Below are 18685 nucleotides of genomic sequence, written 5' to 3'. Positions count from 1 at the left end.
GGGAAGCGCCAATCAGCGCCTGGCGGGGCGGGGCGGAGGGTGTGGGCCGGAGGGCCGGGGCGTTCGCAGGCCAGTCGCGGCTTGTCAGAACGGTCGCTGCCGGAGCGGGGCGAGGCTGCGGTGTTCGGTGTCGGCGTTCTGCCGTGCGAGCAAGGATGAGCGCGCAGAGGACGCAGGGCCACGGGCAGCGCAGGTAAAGGAGCCACGGTGTGGCCTCTCGCGACTGGGCTTCTTCCGGGAACCCGGGTTGCTGAATGGAGAGGACCGAGGCGACGCTGAGCCGCGGCTCGTAGCGGCGGGGCGGCTGCTTGAGCTGCAACTGCCAGAGAGGATGTGCGGAGCCCGGGCGGCGCGGGGCAGTTGAGAGCCTTCGGGCCCCAGGACGCCGGGGCCCGGGATGAGTTAACGAGTGGCCGCCGCGGGGGCCAAGTTTCTAGGGCTACAGGCCAAGGCGACGGCGCCGCCCGCCCGCCCCTTCCGTGCAGAGGCCGCCAGCTCCTTTCCGCGCCCGCGCTCCCGGCCCTGGAGACCATGAGGTTCCGCATCTACAAACGGAAGGTGCTAATCCTGACGCTCGTGGTGGCCGCCTGCGGCTTCGTCCTCTGGAGTAGTAATGGGCGACAAAGGAAGAACGACGCCCTTGCCCCGCCGCTGCTGGACGCGGAGCCCCCACGGGGTGCGGGCCATCTCGCCGTGTCCGTAGGCATCCGCAGGGTTTCTAACGAATCGGCCGCTCCTCCGGTTCCCGCGGTCCCGCGGCCAGAGGTGGACAACCTAACGCTGCGGTACCGGTCCCTGGTGTACCAGTTGAACTTTGATCAGATGCTAAGGAATGTCGATCGTGACGGCACCTGGAGCCCCGGGGAGCTGGTGGTGGTGGTCCAGGTGCATAACAGGCCGGAATACCTCAGGCTGCTGATAGACTCGCTTCGAAAAGCCCAGGGTATTCATGAGGTCCTAGTCATCTTTAGCCATGACTTCTGGTCCGCAGAGATCAACAATCTGATCTCCAAGGTGGACTTCTGCCCGGTTCTGCAAGTGTTCTTTCCGTTCAGCATTCAGCTGTACCCGAGTGAGTTTCCGGGTAGTGACCCCAGAGATTGCCCCAGAGACCTAAAGAAGAATGCAGCTCTGAAGTTGGGGTGCATCAATGCCGAGTATCCTGACTCTTTCGGCCATTACAGAGAGGCCAAATTCTCGCAAACCAAACATCATTGGTGGTGGAAGCTGCATTTTGTATGGGAAAGAGTCAAAGTTCTTCAAGATTACACTGGCCTTATACTTTTCCTGGAAGAGGACCACTACTTAGCCCCAGACTTTTACCATGTCTTCAAAAAGATGTGGAAATTGAAGCAGCAGGAGTGTCCTGGGTGTGACGTCCTCTCTCTAGGGACCTACACCACCATTCGGAGTTTCTATGGCATTGCTGACAAAGTAGATGTGAAAACTTGGAAATCTACAGAGCACAATATGGGGCTAGCCTTGACCCGAGAAGCGTATCAGAAGCTTATCGAGTGCACGGACACTTTCTGTACTTACGATGATTATAACTGGGACTGGACTCTTCAATATTTGACTCTAGCTTGTCTTCCTAAAGTCTGGAAAGTCTTAGTTCCTCAGGCTCCTAGGATTTTTCATGCTGGAGACTGTGGTATGCATCACAAGAAAACATGTAGGCCGTCCACCCAGAGTGCCCAAATTGAGTCATTATTAAATAATAACAAACAGTACATGTTTCCAGAAACTCTAGTTATCGGTGAGAAGTTTCCTATGGTGGCCATTTCCCCACCTAGGAAAAATGGAGGGTGGGGAGATATTAGGGACCATGAACTCTGTAAAAGTTATAGAAGACTGCAGTGAGAAAGAAAAATCACAATTGCAAAAGCAAAAGTGACAGTCTTCTATTTTTTATATTTGTCTCAATGGGATATACAATTGAATAAAGGGTATAGGAACTGGTTTCTGCTTTAATACATAAACTTCTTGTAAAAGGTGTCCAAATACATAGTAATCCTTTTCAGTTATGACTGATTAAAATTTCAAACAAATTTTCATTTTGGGACATGGGTTTTAAAATTCAGTCTGTATCTGCTTAAAGGTAATGATTAGACTATTGATAAAAAGAAGGGGAAATTTTATTTAAATCACATCTGTTAATCTTTTTATCTAAAACTTTGTATACTTTTCCACTTTCAAAAGTTATTTTAAGTACAACAAGATTTATTTAAAACTGTCAACAACAGTAAAAAGTATTACAATGAAATCATTAGAGTATTGCTGGGACAGACCCAGTTTCACTATTGACACAGTTATTAGAAAGTAATTATTTGGTTTAATAACTCAGAAGTTTTAAGTTTGCTAAGCACCCAGTTGGAAGAGTCATTTTCAGTATTACTGATTCCTGTGCTATTGTGTTAAGATTTGCCTGTGCATACATACTACATGATTTCTTTTGGAATGTATTTGATTAATAAGAAAGTTTAAGCAATGTTTTCACCTCAATGTAGAAATACAGTGATTTTGATTTTTTTTCTTTTTAGTGCTGCCAAAATAAAATACTCATTTTTGCATAAAATTCCCTAATCATTTTGCAGAATCTTCCATTTGTATCAAAGGCATTTTAGAAGTTTTGAGAATGAACATTACATCTTAATATTTTCTAGCTATACATTGTGTGAGTTTAAAGTGAAGCCTATTCATGACAGTGCATTCTCTTAGGAAAAAATTGTTTGGCTTTCAAATTAGCCAAGCATAGATAATGAACAACAATAAAAGCTGCTGCATAAGGAAAGTACTGCCTAAATTGTTTTTGAAGGCCAGAAATGATACAAAGTTCAGTTTTGCCAAGGTACAGCAGGACTGGTGCCAACTGTGACTGAGATACTTTTTAAAAGGACAGTCACAGGAGTAAGAAGCAATCTTTAGGCTTACTCTATATTTTATATTACTTTTCCATGATATAATTGTATAAAAAAATTATAGAGGACTCATTTCTGTGTAAAGATAACTTGATCATTTGAACCAAAGTCTCAAGACTTTTCTTTCACCAGTCATACTGGAAGTGTGCTTTTTCAAGGTAAAGCAAAGTTGTCTGTTTTTTGGCTTTTGAAATGTTTTACCACATTTGTACCCTCTGTGCACATGTGCGGGTGTACACATGCGTGTTGGTGGTACGTGGTGAAGGTCAGAGGATGTTGTCCCTGTGAGTTTCAGGGACAGAACTCCAGGCACTTTGGTGGCAGGTACCCACTGAGCTTATTCTTTTTGCTTTTTTAAAGATTGCTTTGTGTGCATAGCTCTGGCTGGCCTTGTGTTTATTACCCTCACACTTCTGCCTTCAGCTGGGACTACAGAGTCTCTTGCATGCAACACAAGGGCTGTACCCCAAGCTATACTCCCAGTGCATAATGCTCAGCATTGTATGAGGAGAGATCTAAATCCATTCTCCAGGATTTACACTCCTGTATAGTATCCTAACCTGACATCACCACTTCTTTTTTTTTTTTTTTTAACATCACCAGTTCAAAGGACAAAAGAAAGTGGTTTTCAGGAGTGTTCAAAGGCTAGTTCTAATTAGTAGCCTTCTCCGAAACAGAACTAGATCAGCTCATAGCCTTGGGGCTAGTGATGACATCCATGGAGATTTCCTCATTGACATTTTCTTTCATGCTGTTCTAAAATATTTTGTGAAAAAAAAAAACAAACCCACGAATGTTAGGATCTCTTTACCTCATTTTAAGAGTTATAAATTGATGTTAAAAATAGTTGGTTTTTTTGTCAGAACAAATGGCTAGATTTTTTTTTAAATTCTTGTTCTAAGTTAAATTTATTTTTTTGTGTGTGGGTATTTTGTCTGCATGTGTATCTGTGTGGCACCTGTGGGGGTCAGAGGAGGGCATTGGATCCTGTGGGACTGGAGTTAACAGATAGCTGTGAGCTGCTAGGTGGATGATGGAAATTGAACCAGGATCCTCTCAAAGAGCAGCTAGCATTAACTACTGAGCCATCTCTCCAGCCTCTTTAGGAAATTTAAACACTCTTTAAAACCAAAAGATGTTTTTCATACTTTAACTTCCAAGACATTAGAGTTTATTTTGAATATTTTTTTTTTTTTTTGGTTTTTCGAAACAGGGTTTCTCTGTGTAGCCCTGGCTGTCCTGGAACTCACTCTGTAGACCAGGCTGGCCTTGAACTCAGAAATCCGCCTGCCTCTGCCTCCTAAGTGCTGGGATCAAAGGCATACGCCACCACTGCCTGGCAATTTTGAATAATCTTAAAAAATTCATTCTGTATGTGTAGTGATGTTTTGCCTACATGTATATGTTAGCTACATGGTAAACATGGTGCCCCTATAGGCTAGAAGAGGGCATCATATCTTCTGAACCTCGAAATTAAGATGGTTATGTAGGTGGTAGGGATCAAACCTGGGTCTCTCAAGAGCAAGGGTCTCCAATCCCCAAAAGGATGATCTCTCTCTGACTTTTTTTTCTGTTTTTTTTAGAGACAGGTTCTCTTTGTAGCCCTAGCTGTCCTAGAACTTACAGACTCACCTGCCACTGCAGATAAAGATGTGCACCATCACACCCAACTTGAAGACATATCTTTTGTATTTTTATCTGTGTGTGTGTGCACAAGTTTATATGCCACAGTATGTGTAGGGGTCAGCATAAACTTGTAGATTCTCTTTCCAACATGCAAGTACCAAGGTTTGAACTCAGGTTGTCAGGCTTGCTTGCAGGTACCTTTATCTGCTGAGCTATCCAACTACACCCCAAATTATCTTAAATTATATATGTGACAGACTTTATTAAGAATAAATTGATGCAAAATAGCTAAATTACATTTCTACTGATTTAGATCATTGTTTTTTTTTTTTTGCTTGTTTGTTTTTTGTTTTTCGAGACAGGGTTTCTCTGTGTAGCCCGGACTATTCTAGAACTCACTCTGTAGACCAGGCTGGCCTCGAACTCAGAAATCCACCTGCCTCTGCCTCCCAAGTGCTGGGATTAAAGACGTGCGCCACCACTGCCCAGCGATTTAGATCATTGTTAGTAGAGTTCTTTCCCTTCTTAAAAATCTATTTCCAACATATATATGTTGGAACATATATGAACATATTTTAGGATTGTAGTCCTCCATCATATCCCAGTTAATTGCATTCTTGAGAATTTAGGTAACAAATGTAATTCTGTGAGTCTTTATTTTGAAACTTTAATATAAAAACCAAATTGAACACAAACCCAGTATATATTTGTAGTACAACTAAGAATCTTTTGAAGTCCAGCATGCCGACACATGCCATAGTCCCAGCACTCAGAACTGAGGCAGGAAGACTTTGAGGGTAGGCCAGGCTATATAGGGAATACAGAACCAACCTGTCTCACAAACTAAAGGGCCAGACAGATGGCTCAGTGAGCAAAGACCCTTCCCACCAAGGCTGGTGACCTGGGTTTAATCCCAGAGACACACTGTCTTCTGGATTCATCTCCTTGACTCTAAATAAATAAAAAAATTTTAAATACTTTGGTTGAGAAAAATATCTCTATTAGAAAAATCACAAAGACTTTCTCTTATTAAGGAAACTATTCAAGAAAAGTATCTCCAGAGGTTTTTTGTTTGTTTTTAAAAAGACATGGTCTCATGTGGCCTAGTCTGGCCCCTAAAATTCATTATATAGCTGAGCCTGACCTGACCTGAACTGACCATCAGGTTCCCAGTGCGAGGCATTGGGATCACAGTTATCTGGCTGGTTGTTTCCTCACCAAAGTCAACTTTAAATGTTTGTTTTTACATCAACTTATAGCTAAAAACGCTAAGAAGCTGTTTTAGGTCCCAAATTTTTTTTTTACTCAACATTTAAATTTCAAAATTATATACATCAGTCCAAATCATATAGCAAGGAATTCTGAAAACTGAATGCACAGTGAGTCGTGTGGTCTCTAATGATCTGCACATTACCATCCTGAATATTGGTCTCTTTTATAGTGTCAAAGTCAGGTATGTTTTGAATTACAGTTTTGTTCAGTAATGAAGACAGGTGATCTCCATCTATTTTTTTTTCCTTAGTTATTACTGGCTCTTTTATATTTTCCTTTTTCTCAGCTAAGCAGGCAGTACTGCTTTCTCTTATAAACTCAGGATCCATGTTTGCCTCTGGTTGCCGAGGTTTCCCAGACAGCACGTGAGGAACATCAGGACAGCTGTGCTGAAGGCCTACAGCTGAAACACAAGTGTTTATTTTTGGTGCTTCAACTGCTACAGATGAATCAGAATCAGCTGTAGAGGTGGTAGAATGTTCAGTGTTTTCTTTTTCACTTAGAGGACATCCTTCTTTGACTCCTTTTTCCTTGCCTTGAAGCCCATCAGGATCACTACATTCTTGAGACTGTATCAAGAGAAATAGCAAATTAGTAATTGTTTGAAGCAACAGAAATGAAATCATAGCTTTTATGTATGTATGTGTGTTCATGCATGATGAAGTCCATACAAAGAGGTCAGAAGGGAACTTGTAGGAGGTGGTTCTCACCTTTTACCACATAGGTGCTAGAATCAAACTCAAGCTTGGCAGTGAGTGCCTTCAATTGTGTGTGTGTAGTAGGGAGGGTGTTCAGAGGTAACTGGAGGTAGTTTTCTCCTTTCACCTTTACAGGGTTTCTGCAAGCACACCTGCACCTACTGAGCCATCTCAACCTCAAACTAGATTCAATTTTCTTAAAAGAAATTTTTTAAAAGATTTATTTATTATGTATACAGTGTTCTGCCTGCATGTATGCATGCAGGCCAGAAGAGGATACCAGACCTCAGTATAGATGGGGTTATGAGTCACCATGTGGTTGCTAGGAATTGAACTTAGGACCTCTAGAAGAGCAGTCAGTGCTCTCAACTTCTGAGCCATTTCTTCAACCCTTAAATTTTTTTTAGACATGGTCTGGCTTGGAACTTGAGATCTGCCTGAAATTAAGGTACAATGACTGGTGGCTTTGATTTTCTAATTAAATTCTTTCAGTTAAGACTGGAGAAATCATTTAGCAGTTGAGAATACCTGCTGAGAAGAGCAGAGTCAGTTCCCAGCATCCATGTGGCAGGTTGCTGCGGCCTCATACATACTTGTTATATGTGAGGCCACTTTGGTGGCCTCAGCATACTTGTTATAACAAGTGTATACATAAAACATATACACATAAAATAAAAATCTATATATGCACATTTTTTTCTTTTTCTCTCTTTGAGACAAGGTTTCTCTACACAGCCCTGGCTGTCCTAGAACTCCCTGTGTAGATCAGGCTAGCCTGCCTCTGCCTCCTGAGTTCTAGGATTAAAAAGGCCTGCACCATCAAACCTGGTTAAAATTAAAAAAAAAAAAAAAAGGAAATTCCTTTCAATTATTCTTCATCTCCTTCACAATGAAGGACCAAGCTTTTAAAGAGTGCCTACAAAGACTTTTAATTAATAAAAGAGCACTGCCGAATTTCTCGACTTTTCTCAGTCAGGAATGCTAGTTCCTAGGTGATTTTTGTCCAGTGTTGGCCATAAGCATAACCAAACCTAAGGTTCAGCTAAAAAACGAGGTAAATTCTACGATGTCATTTCTATGATTTGAATGCCGAAAGACTTGCTTATCTCTGCAAACTTTCTAAATATATATGCATAACTAGAGGAATATTGTGGGATTAAAAACATCTATCCTTCTAAAAATCAGATTTAGAAATGTTTTATTTAGGGGATAGACAACAGGCTCAATGGCTACTCTTCCAGAGGACATGGGTTTAATGCCCAACCCACATGGTGTTCATAGCTGTGTGTTCATAGCTGTGTGATTGCACTTCCAAGGGATCCGATGCTCTCTTCGAGCCTCCATGGGCACCAGGCACAAGTGTGGTACACATACATACATGCAGCAAAACACTTTTTTTTTACTATTTGTGTACCCACATGTGTGACATAGTGCATATGCAGAAGTTGTTCCCATATAAATATTTTTCTTGGATTAGCTAACTAAATTGTCTTTTGGTATATTTTTAGCAGTGAGGTCATGATGAATATCTTTTTGAGTTGTGTGAGCCTTAAAATGCTTTTGCTGTGGTGCTTTTATAATAAGATTCTGGGTTTCAAACCACAACAAGACAAACTACTAAATTTGTCTAACTGTAAAATTCTAATTCTAAGGTTCACTGACAAGTTCACTTGCTGTTTAGTAAATTTTAAATTCATTTGACTTTTTAATCCCTCTAGTGTCTACTCACAATAAAATGATTTGTAACATAAAAAGTTTTTATCACACAGTAGACATGCAGGTCTTACCACTACTCTGCCCATCTTTTATATACATGCTATTTCAAATTCTGATGTCAAGAATTGAGAACTGCAGTCATTTGGCAGTCACATAATCTTGCTGTCAGTCACTATTTTTACCTTTGCATGGATCTGAATCTGATCATCAGTAACCTGGAGAACCTCAATCAGTGGTGGGGCTAGAGACCTTGCTTGCTTCAGTGGGGAGCAAAGGACCTCTTCAAGAAACTCATTAACATTTTCTTCATCGATAAACAATCTTTCCTAAAATAAAAGGAGAAAAAAAAATCGACCAGAATATAATATGAAAAACATGTATTCATGAAATCTACCTAAAAAGAGAAAGAAAAAAAGGAAAGGAAGTCACGATGCTTCTCCTAAGTTTACTAGAGGTGTGCTTTCCCTACCAGGATGTCTTACACATAGCATTTTTCTTTTATTTTTTCCAAATAGATACAGTGTTTGAGGTGGTCCAGGGAAGCCTATGTGTACCTGCAGGGGATCTTTCTGTCTCCACCTCCTAAGTGCTGGTACCTCTTTATATGTCTTAGGAATATTCACTTAAAGGCTACAAAGAAAACCGAGGTTTTATAGTTCAGTCTTCTATTAATTCCTAATGAACCAGCTAAGAAATATACAGAACGAGATCTGTTCAAATACACCTGTTAAATTCTTGACTGTAAACTGGATGTAGTAGCACAAACCTCTATTTTCTAGCACGTAGGAAGTAGAGGCAGGAAGATCGTAAGTGTAGGGTCACCTTCAGCTACATAGTAGTCTATGTGGCTAAAGCACAGCAACTATGTGCTGGGCATAGCAACTCACATCTTTACTCACAGTGCTCAGGAGGCAAAAGACATGGTTCTACAAAGGGAGTTCCAGGGCAGCCAAGGTTTGTCTCAGGAAAAGAGCGTTCGGAGAGACACGCTTGAGAACATGGGTGTGGGTTTTTCAAGAAGTTACCATATGTTTTATTTTAAGAATTGAAATATTTTACTGTATATAAGTATATAATATATAGTGAAATGTTTTATGTGTATAGTTATTTTAAGTAGTTTTGAAGAATAAAAGATTTCTCAACTATTAATAGAGAATTTAAACATTACTATCACAGAAATCCAAACACCATATAATTTGTTTACATTCATGCGAAGTGAGAATTAGTCATTTAACCATATTTAAAATTATTTAATTTATAAGATTGGTTCAGTGTTACCCCAAATAAGATTATTTTCTGTGCTTTTATTTAAGTAAATATTGTAATTACAAAGTAAAGATTATTATGTGGTCCAAAGAGGGGGACAAAAATCAAGACAAGTTTCAAGTTATGTTCAATTAGATTAAACAGTATTTAAATTTGCAAGTGAACTAATGGATTGGAAGAATTTTATAGAGCAATTTGCCTTGCTAACATTTGCAGATTCACGGTCTTATATTCATTCATTCATTTATTACTTTTGCCTCACTCTGAAAAAAGATATGCCAAATATTTTGGATTTTCAGCTGATCCAAGGAAATATCTGTATGAAAATGATAACTACAGGAAATTCATATTTATCCTAATGACCAATCTTATTATAAAAGAGGCTGAATTCACTGGCCCTAAAACTCTTTATGAATTCCCCCTGGTTACTATTTAGGGTGTAAATATGTATTTAGTACTTTTTCTGTGTAAAAGTGACAATTCTGGCCTTGAAAGCCACAAGTCTCTCTATGACTAGTTTCATAAAAACATATATAGTAATGAAATTATTGTATAGGTCTCACTACTCCCAATTTTCTTTTTGTTTTTGTTTTTTTTTTTTTAAAGATTTATTTATTTATTTTATTTATGAGTACACTGTCGCTGTCTTCCGACACACCAGAATAGGGCATCCAATCTCATTACGGATGGTTGTGAGCCACCATGTGGTTGCTGGGACTTGAACTCAGGACCTCTGGAAGAGCAGTCAGTGCTCTTAACCGCTGAGCCATCTCTCCAGCCCCTTCTTTTTGTTTCTTTAGGACTGTGTCTCACTACAATACACAGGCTGGCCTAAACTTATAATCCTCCTGCCTCAGGCTCCTGAATGTTAGAAGTCCAGGCTCACATCATTATGCCCGATACTTGGGGCTTGATGCAGTACAGTATAAAATAAAAGAATGGTTATTATGATCCCATTAGCCCTATCAAGGTAATAATAATTAATGGTATAATTATAATAAATCTACTTAGGTCTTCAAATATGCCTTAATCCCATTTTGATTTAGAAAAACATCTAGAAGAAATGAACGGTTTTGGCAGGCTAGGGCTCAGGGTCAAATACTCTACAAAGCTATGTCTATGACAACTTGACTTTCTGGAAGGCCCCAGGCCAGCACTCTGCCACCGAACTCCACCTTTGCCTCTTCAATGACAGAGTTACATATAACTTTGATATAAACCTCAAACGAAATCACCAAGCGCCCAACCCACACACACATTTGTATTTTGAGACAAGATCTTACTAACTATAGCTATAACCTTTTTCTCAGGAAAGACAGAACTCTCAATTTTCTTGCATACATTTCCAGAAGTCTAGTCACTAAAATCATTTTTTCTAGTCGGTGGACCCCAAGTAAACCGCTGTAATACAGGACAACCCTGAAGGCTTGAAGTGCATCGATAGTATAGAATATGTGCAATCTTCGCTTTGAGAACGAGCTTAACTGGCACTATCTTTCATCATATGAATAAATAGAAAATATTTGTTTATGTGCCTGTAACAAAAACGTTTAAAGTAAGACAGAGTATTTCAAATAGTGAAAATGGTTACCTCCAAAGAATCGTCGTTCAAGCCACAATACCACTCTCGCCAATGTCCGTGGCTCTCTGGAGATTTTGCCAGCACTATGACTGCATTATTTAAAGAAATGCTAATCTCGGGTTCTTTGGTACTCAATTTATTCTCTGGGGCAAACTGCAAAGTGAAGGAATAACCTGAGTCTTGTGTGGAGAAGCACAATTCGTAACTGAGGGGGCGCAGATCCCCGTGAAGACTTTGCGGCTGAATCCCGGGCACTTGAATGAGCAAAGTCAAGGAGCCTTCGTCCTGATGACACTGTAAAGGAGGGCACAAGGGTTCGATGCCCTCGGTGCCGGGGTCACCCATGGCTGAGCCCGAGGTGTCGTGCCGGGTACCCTCTTGCTCCTCACTCGTCTGGACACTGAAATCTCCGCACACTCCCGGCCTTTCCACGGGGGGTTCGGCGTCGCCGCCGCCCGGGAAAGCCGAGTAAGGGAGGCTTCGGGCCCCAGGAGGAGTCCCTTCCCCGAGGCCTAGAGGTGCCACCGAGTCCTGCTCCGGCTCGGGAACGAGCTCCCCTTCAGCGTCTGCAGCCCCGGGGTCTGGGGTTGCCACACGGCTCTTCTCCCCGTGGTCAGCTCCGGTCCTATCTGCAGACTCTACCGACGCCGATGCAAATTCGCCCGCGGAAGCGCAGGCTGTGTCGTCAGTTCCGGTCTTGTCCGTGGGCTCTTCCGGTGTCGCCGGGAGGTCCTGTCGCGCGGCCGCCAGCGCCACCGGCAGCGTGACCACCAGCTGCCGCCGCGCCTTGTTGTACTGTGCCTTGCCGCGGCTGTCGTCCACCGGGTACGGCAGCGAGAGCCGCAGCCGGTAGTCGGGGTTCCTGGAGTCCAGGCACAGCAGCTTCCCCTTCACCTCCAGCTCCGCCCGCTCGGCCGAGCGCAGCAGCGGCAGCTCGATGGTGACCACCAGCTCGTGCGGCACGGTGCTTGGGGCCGCGTCCCGCGAGCAGCGGTAATCCTGGAGGTCGACGTGGTGGCGCTGCACCACGGAGCAGCGCGGCTCGGTGGGCTCCGGGCGCTGCACGGACTCGGGAGCCGGGGACGCGGGCGAGCGGGCGGTGCTCTCCGCCGCCGCGGGATAGCGGTATGGGTATGGTGGGTCCGGGAGAAGCCCTGATGGTTCCTCGTCGGGCTGAGCCGGGACGCCCCCGGGAAGGGGCGTGCGGAGCACTGCGGCCTCGGGCGTCCCCTTGTACTTGGTCTTTAGCGTCTTGGCGTTCCTGCGGTCCAGCTTGACGCCGAACTGCTGCTCCACTGCCTCCAGGGCCGTGGCGTCTAGCATTTCGCGGAAGCGCTCGTGGCTCCGGGCCAACGCCAGCGCTTCGGGGTGGAAGACCACGTCGTAGACGGTGTAGCGGGCACCGTTGCGGCCGGCATACTGGCGGCCCGGGGCCAGGCTATAGGGCAGGGACCAGTGGCTGCCAGCTGCGGTGCCGCCGCGCCCGGGGCCCGGTCGGCTGCTGGGTAAGCCTACCAGCTTGTTGCTGCACACGTTCACGAAACAGCGGTGCTCCCCGTCCAGGCTGGTACGCAGCACGTGGCCCGGCTCAGGGTGCACGAACCGCACCTCCACCCCACGCTCCCGCTCCAGTGCTGTGATCTCCTCCTCGTAGAGCCTCCGGTTCTCAGGGTCCGTGATCTCCGCGGCGTACTCGGAGAACATTCGGCGGAACTCTGGGTCCTGAAAGGCGGAGGTGAGCCGCTGCACCTCCTCTCCGCTCAGATCCATGTCTTCCAGCGCTGAGGAGGCTGCCCCCTTGGCCATGGTGACCCACGGGGCCCCTCCGCCCAGACCCAGTGAACCAAGTGTCTAGGATGAGCTTCAGAGTCGGGTTCTTGAAGAACTGACCAGCCCAGGAGAAGGTAACGGCTGGATTAGCCCGGGCAGGGCAGCGCGTGCTTTGTTGCCATAGTAACACCTGGGAGGCGGGGCAGTGATCTGGTGGAAATGCTAGAAATAGGCTCCACTGTTTCTTCAAACCAAACAGACACTACCTGCTATGGGTTTTAAACTACTGTGTTAGGATACATGTGCTTTGCAGTCTGTCGTGTTAATTGTCCTCATTTTCAGCCCTATGTCTTTCTTTTACTAACTATTTAATTTCACGGACAAGAGACGTTTTCTAGCCAAGGCTACAATTCACAAACCTAACTTTATCTGACCCTTTTCACTTTGCAGAACCAACGTTTAAGCCCTTTCCATTCTCAGGTATTCCACCTTATAGCTGTCCCCCAGAAACCCTTGGGGACAAAAGATGACTCCCAAAAAGCAGATCCCAGAGCCCAATAAGCACCAGAAAGGTGTTCACTTTTTATAATGTAAATGTAAGATCTCATAAATCACTTAGCAAAATTACAGACTTTGTCCTGATCAATTTCCTTGGGTTGAGAATAGAATTAGAACTGCACTTTTTTTTTTTTAAACCACATATCCTTAGATTGACTCTGTAGTCTAACAGTGCTCCACAAGGAACTAATGTGTGAGTCACCATCCTCTGCACCTTTGTTGTTATGCCCGCTCCCCCGTCTCTATGCATTTCCCTGAGAAGACTGCTCAAGGAGAAATCCAAACTTAGGTGGTAGGCTGCCGAGTGTGTCTCCTTGTTCCTGTTTTGATCGTTGTTCCTGTTTTTATTCCTGTTTTGTGGGGAGTATAAAAGGGAGCTATGCAGTTGAAAATATAGCATTTGGTTCTTTACCAGATGACTCCTTGTCTTTCTTTCTTTTGCCCTCAGCCCTCCGCCGATCCGAGGAACTCAGTCAGCTATGCTGGTGTAGCTGACACTAATGCAGCAGATGTAATAGTTATATAATAGAATTTTACAGCACCAGACTATAGAAACTTTGTTTTGTTACAGGGCTAGGTGTGGGACCCAGCACCTCCCACCTGTGGCATGAGTCACACCCCCAGGTCCAGGGCACGGTTATGTACTGAGAGCTGGGCAGTCCCAGACCAGTTTTGCGTGTGCGGCATTTAGCAGTTTACACTGGCCTCACTGCAATGACACCTATTCCAAGCTTCTCTTTTAACTCATCCTTTTTCTGTGGGAGAGAATGTCCACAGAATCCAACCCAGGGCCTGACACATACAAGACAAGCATTCTTTCCACCAAGCTGCAGGCCTTCCTCTGTTACATTTTAAGTAAAATGTCCCAAGACTGGGATGGCACCACCTCATCTCTTTCACATGCTCAGTATATGTACTAGACTATAGTAGTGACTCACACCTTAAACCCAGCACTCAAGAGGCAGAGGCAGTACGATCTGAGTTCAAGGTCAACCTGGTCTGCAGCGCAAGTTCCAGAAAAGCCAAGGCTACACAGAGAAACCCTGCTTGAAAACCCCAAACAAGTAAGTAAATAAAATTCAAATGACCAACTTCCGTTTCACATTCTAAACTCTAGACTCATCCAACTGTCCATCGGATGTCTCCATTTGAGTAATAAATGCTTAAGCCCTAGAGGCTTGAAATGGCCGAAAATGGACTTCTTTTCTTCTCATTTTAAGTGTTCAGAATTCTTGGAATTCTCATTCTTTCCGTTCCTTGCCCTTCATCTGTCAGCTTCCCTATACATGGGCATTGCCAGTGCAGCTCATCTTCCCTCTTAACTGTCATCTGCCATCCAATCAGTCTGTGTCAGGTATTTACTGCTTACTCTAGCTATGTAGATAAATTAATGTGCTTCTTGAGATTTTATCATTGTATATGTGCATGCATTCGCCACAGACACATGTATAGGTCAGAAGACAACTTCTGGGAGTTTGTCTCTTGCAGTGTGGGTTCCAGGAATGGGACTCAGGTGATTAGGCTTGTGCACAGCAAACTCTTGGACTCACTAAGCCAGCCTGCCAACCTGGTAACTTAATGTTAAACCACTAGAAGAAAGAAAGAAAAAACCTTTGTAGGGCTGGAAAGATGGCTTAGCAGATAGGAACAGGCACTGGCCGCTCTTCCAAAGGACCTGGGTTAAATTCTTAGCACCCACATGGCAGCTCAGAACCGTCTGTAACTCCAGTTCCAGGGATCTGACACCCTCATACAGATATACATGCAGGCAAAACACCAATGCTTGTAAAATTTAAAAATCTGTGCTCTAAGGACACTGGCAGGCACTCTCTTATGTTGGGAAAATACATTAAAGCAATACTTGGGGGAAATTACTATTGAATATAATGCATATAATGAAAAAAAATCCATTTTGAGGTATACATCCAACAGTAACATCATATGAGTGCTAGATGTGTTTGTACACACACACACTTTAAAGATTTATTTTCAATTCTGTGTATATGTGCATGGTAGTGCAGGTGCCCACCAATGCCAGAGAAGAGTAGGTCATATCCCTTGGTGCTGGATTATAGGTGGTTGTAAGCTACCTACTGTGATGCTGGAAACTGAACTTGGGTCCTCTGGAAGAGTAATATGCATTCTTATATTTTTGGTTGTGAGCCTAGCCTTTGATGGCTGAGTCATCTCTCTGGCCTGAGTAATATGCAATCTTATCCACTGAGGCTCTTAGATATTTTTATATTTTTAACAGCATTATAGGCAATCCTCAAGTACTAGAAACTAGCCAGCTGTCATTTATAGTTAAATGGATAAGTAACAGCATATGTCCACCACACATCAGCTATACAGCAACAGTACTAACAAGTATCCCTGATGTAATAGAGAGAGGGAGGGGGGAAGGAGGGAGGAAACATACAGAATAATGAATATTCTGTTGGGGTCTGCTACATAATTGATAAACTTGGCTAAGTAAATCTCACTGGTAGAAACTATCTGTACAAATGTCAATTTAAAAAAAAAATCAAAAACCTAGTGGTTCTTCTCAGAAGAGAAGGAAGTGCTGTGCCTGGAGAGGAATAAGCATGAGCTTCCAGGAGGCGCCTTTCTGAGTCCTGGTACTGTTCTACTGGGTACGCCTTGGGAGGATCCATTGAGGAATACACCCTGATGAGAGGGGGCTTTATATTTTAAAATCTTCAAGTGTGGTTCAAAAAAAGACCTTGAGTCAGGTGTAGCAATACACATCTATAATCTAGCATATACGAGGAAAGGACAGGAAATTCAGAGTTCAAAATCAGACCTCTTTAAAAATATTAAGATACCTTCATAGATCTTGGGCTGAAACCATTGACAAGATTAGACCTTATTCCCACCTGACCACTGAGCCCGTGGAGAACCACACACTAGTGCTGGCTAGATTTCTCCACCCGAATGTTGGTAGACATCTCAGCGAAAGCCTGATATCCCCTCAAGCCCGAAGTCTCGGTAAATAACACCTCCCCAGCTTTTAAACTGAAAGCCTAAATATAATCCTTGATCCCTCTGTGCTTTATCCTTCACTACCTTTCAGCTACCAAGTCCTGCCTTGTCCTACTGGGGCCCTAAGATCTGCTGCCTTCCATGTGTGCTCTGAGCTGTCATCCTTTGCAGGATTTTATAAGAAATTACTTCTGTCTGGTCTCCAGCCATTTTCTTACAAAGTCTCTAAACATAGTTGTCTTGGTCTCCTTAATGCTACTACCGTATCCATTTATTGTGAACACCAGTAGAAGTCAGGACAACTTGAGAAAGTCCATTTTCTCCTTCTATAATGTATAATCCCCCGCAGAGGATCCAGCTCAGGTTGCCAGATTCCATACAAGGACTTAAGCTGCTCAACCACCTGACTAGCCCTTGTCTTGGCATCTTTAAACTCAAACTGATCTATATCACTACTGTTATCTCTGAAGTATTAACACTCATCTGTCTCTTAACCTCTAACCTACTCTGCCTCAGCCATCTGTCTCCCTCTGGTTTAGCCCAAATGGCAGAACACCCTGGACTCCTGTTCTCTCAAGTCTTGAGAATTTAAATGTCTAATCTAAATTCCCACGGACATGCTCCCACCTCCAAGCGTCCCATCAAAAATGACCCCCTCAAATGTGTCACTGTAGATTCTATTTGGTACTCTCTCACAGTGGCTTTCATCATCTGAACGTGTTCCATGAAATCCAGAGCTCTGCTTTTCTCAGGTGGAACTGGACTCCCTGGTACCTTAAATGTATCATGTAATTAGTGCATATGCTACAGAGGAAAGGAACACATTTAACACGTAAAGCCTGATCCCAAAATACTTCTGCAGGAGAAAAATATACACAGAGAAGAAACTGGGATATGTACCCAAATATTAAAAACTATTTCTTTTTTAAAAGATTTTCTTGCCTTTAATTTCAGCATTCTGGAACAGAGGTAACCAGATGAGTTTGAGGCTAGCCTCATCTACAGAGTGGGTTCTAGGACAGCCAAGGCTATACAGAAACCATGTCTTGAAAATAAAAATAAAGATTTATTTGTGTGTGTGTGTGTGTGTGTATCTATGTGTGTATCTATCCATGTGAATGTAGGTGCCCACAGAGGCTAAAAGAGGGTGTCGGATCCCTTAGAGCTGAAACTGCAGGCAGCTGTGGGCCCCTGGCATGGGTGCTCGGAACTGAACACTTGACCATCTAGAAAAGCACCAAGTACTCTGTACCACTGAGCCCTCTCTCCAGCCCTCTAAAGGTTATTTCTGATGATGAGACTGCAGGTTATAAAAACATTTTTCAGTTTGTCTTATTTGCATTTTCTGGTTTTGTTTTGAATTTGTTTGGGTTTTCTTTTGGGACAGGGTCTCACTGTAGCTGGCCTAGATCTTGTTATGTAATCCAGCTGGCTTCAAAGTCAGAGATTCACCCGCCTTTGCCTCTTGAGAACTGAGATTAAAAGCATGTGCACCCATACCCAGCAGTGGTCAAGTTTTAGAATACCTTCTCATTTAAGTTTTAAAACTCTTTTGTAGTAACTGAGGCAGGCAGGGGAGTCCTGGGGGGTCTTTAAAGTATGTGAGAGAATCAGTAAATGTCCTCAAGAATCGGTTACCTCTTTTAAGTCACCTTTATATTTTCAAATTTGAGGACAAGTTTGCCATATTTACTGGCTTTGAACTTCTAGCCCTGAACAAGCTAGAGGAGCTTCTACCATGGAGCAAAACATCCAGCCTTCTTCTTTTTGAGACAGGATCTAAGTCCTAATCTTTGCCCGTCTTTCTTGGATGCTCATTCCTAAACCCAAGTTTCTGTTCATAGTAAATTATCCTGTCTTTGGTATTGTTATAGCAGCACAGAAAAGTGAAACACATGATTCAAAAACTATGGATGGGGCTTAGAACAGTGAGTGAGGTCCTAAGTCTGATCCTTAGCATAACAAAAAGCTAATCAGCAAAAGCCATATGCTTTGTAAGTTTAAAAACTATGGGAATAGTCAGGTGTTGGTGGTGCATGCCTTTAATCCCAGCACTAGGGAGACAAAGATTGGTAGATCTCTGAGTTCAAGGCCAGCCTGGTTCACAAGTTCTAGGATAGCCAGGGCTACATAGTGAGACCCTGTCTTGAAAAAGCGGATGGATGGATGGATGGATGGATGAATGGATGGATGATAGATGACAGATACACACCCAGGGCTGCATAGTGAGACCTATCTTGAAAAACCAGATAGACATAGAGCACTGACCCACCCTGTGGGAATGATAGTTAAAATTT

General features: G+C 43.4%; 2 protein-coding genes across 3 annotated transcripts; one reads left to right on the top strand and one right to left on the bottom strand.

The window, feature by feature from the left end:
• The first annotated feature begins 40 nt into the window (after positions 1–40).
• Positions 41–2791, top strand: Mgat2 (mannosyl (alpha-1,6-)-glycoprotein beta-1,2-N-acetylglucosaminyltransferase). The gene has a single exon (XM_028782188.1). It carries the CDS (start codon positions 532–534, stop codon positions 1858–1860), a length of 1329 nt encoding a protein of 442 aa, XP_028638021.1. The 5' UTR covers positions 41–531; the 3' UTR covers positions 1861–2791.
• A 3044-nt stretch (positions 2792–5835) lies between these two features.
• On the bottom strand, positions 5836–12884 carry Dnaaf2 (dynein axonemal assembly factor 2). 2 transcript variants are annotated; one of them, XM_028782259.1, is made up of 3 exons: positions 11088–12884; positions 8413–8556; positions 5836–6385 (listed from the first exon to the last, which is right to left on the bottom strand). In XM_028782259.1, the coding sequence occupies exons 1-3, from the start codon at positions 12882–12884 to the stop codon at positions 5879–5881; spliced, it is 2448 nt and encodes an 815-aa protein (XP_028638092.1). In that variant the 3' UTR covers positions 5836–5878. The 2 variants fall into 2 exon arrangements, with proteins under 2 accessions (XP_028638092.1, XP_028638101.1); XM_028782268.1 differs by lacking the exon at positions 8413–8556.
• Between the last annotated feature and the right edge of the window lie 5801 nt (positions 12885–18685).

The sequence above is a fragment of the Grammomys surdaster genome, unplaced genomic scaffold, assembly GCF_004785775.1.
Source record: "Grammomys surdaster isolate TR1022 unplaced genomic scaffold, NIH_TR_1.0 98, whole genome shotgun sequence".
NCBI lineage: Eukaryota > Metazoa > Chordata > Mammalia > Rodentia > Muridae > Grammomys > Grammomys surdaster.
Note: the sequence above shows the minus strand (reverse complement) of the source record. Positions and strands in the feature narration are given on the sequence as shown.

What these genes read in the sequence shown, in the direction of transcription:
- Mgat2 (XM_028782188.1), top strand. Translation starts at nt 532, where the DNA reads ATGAGGTTCCGCATCTACAAACGGAAGGTGCTAATCCTGACGCTCGTG.
- Dnaaf2 (XM_028782259.1), bottom strand. Translation starts at nt 12,884, where the DNA reads ATGGCCAAGGGGGCAGCCTCCTCAGCGCTGGAAGACATGGATCTGAGC. An exon ending in TGAACGACGATTCTTTGGAG is followed by an intron (nt 8,557 to 11,087) that starts GTAACCATTTTC and finishes CTTTTATTTTAG; the next exon opens with GAAAGATTGTTTATCGATGA. An exon ending in AGATTCAGATCCATGCAAAG is followed by an intron (nt 6,386 to 8,412) that starts GTAAAAATAGTG and finishes CTCTTGATACAG; the next exon opens with TCTCAAGAATGTAGTGATCC.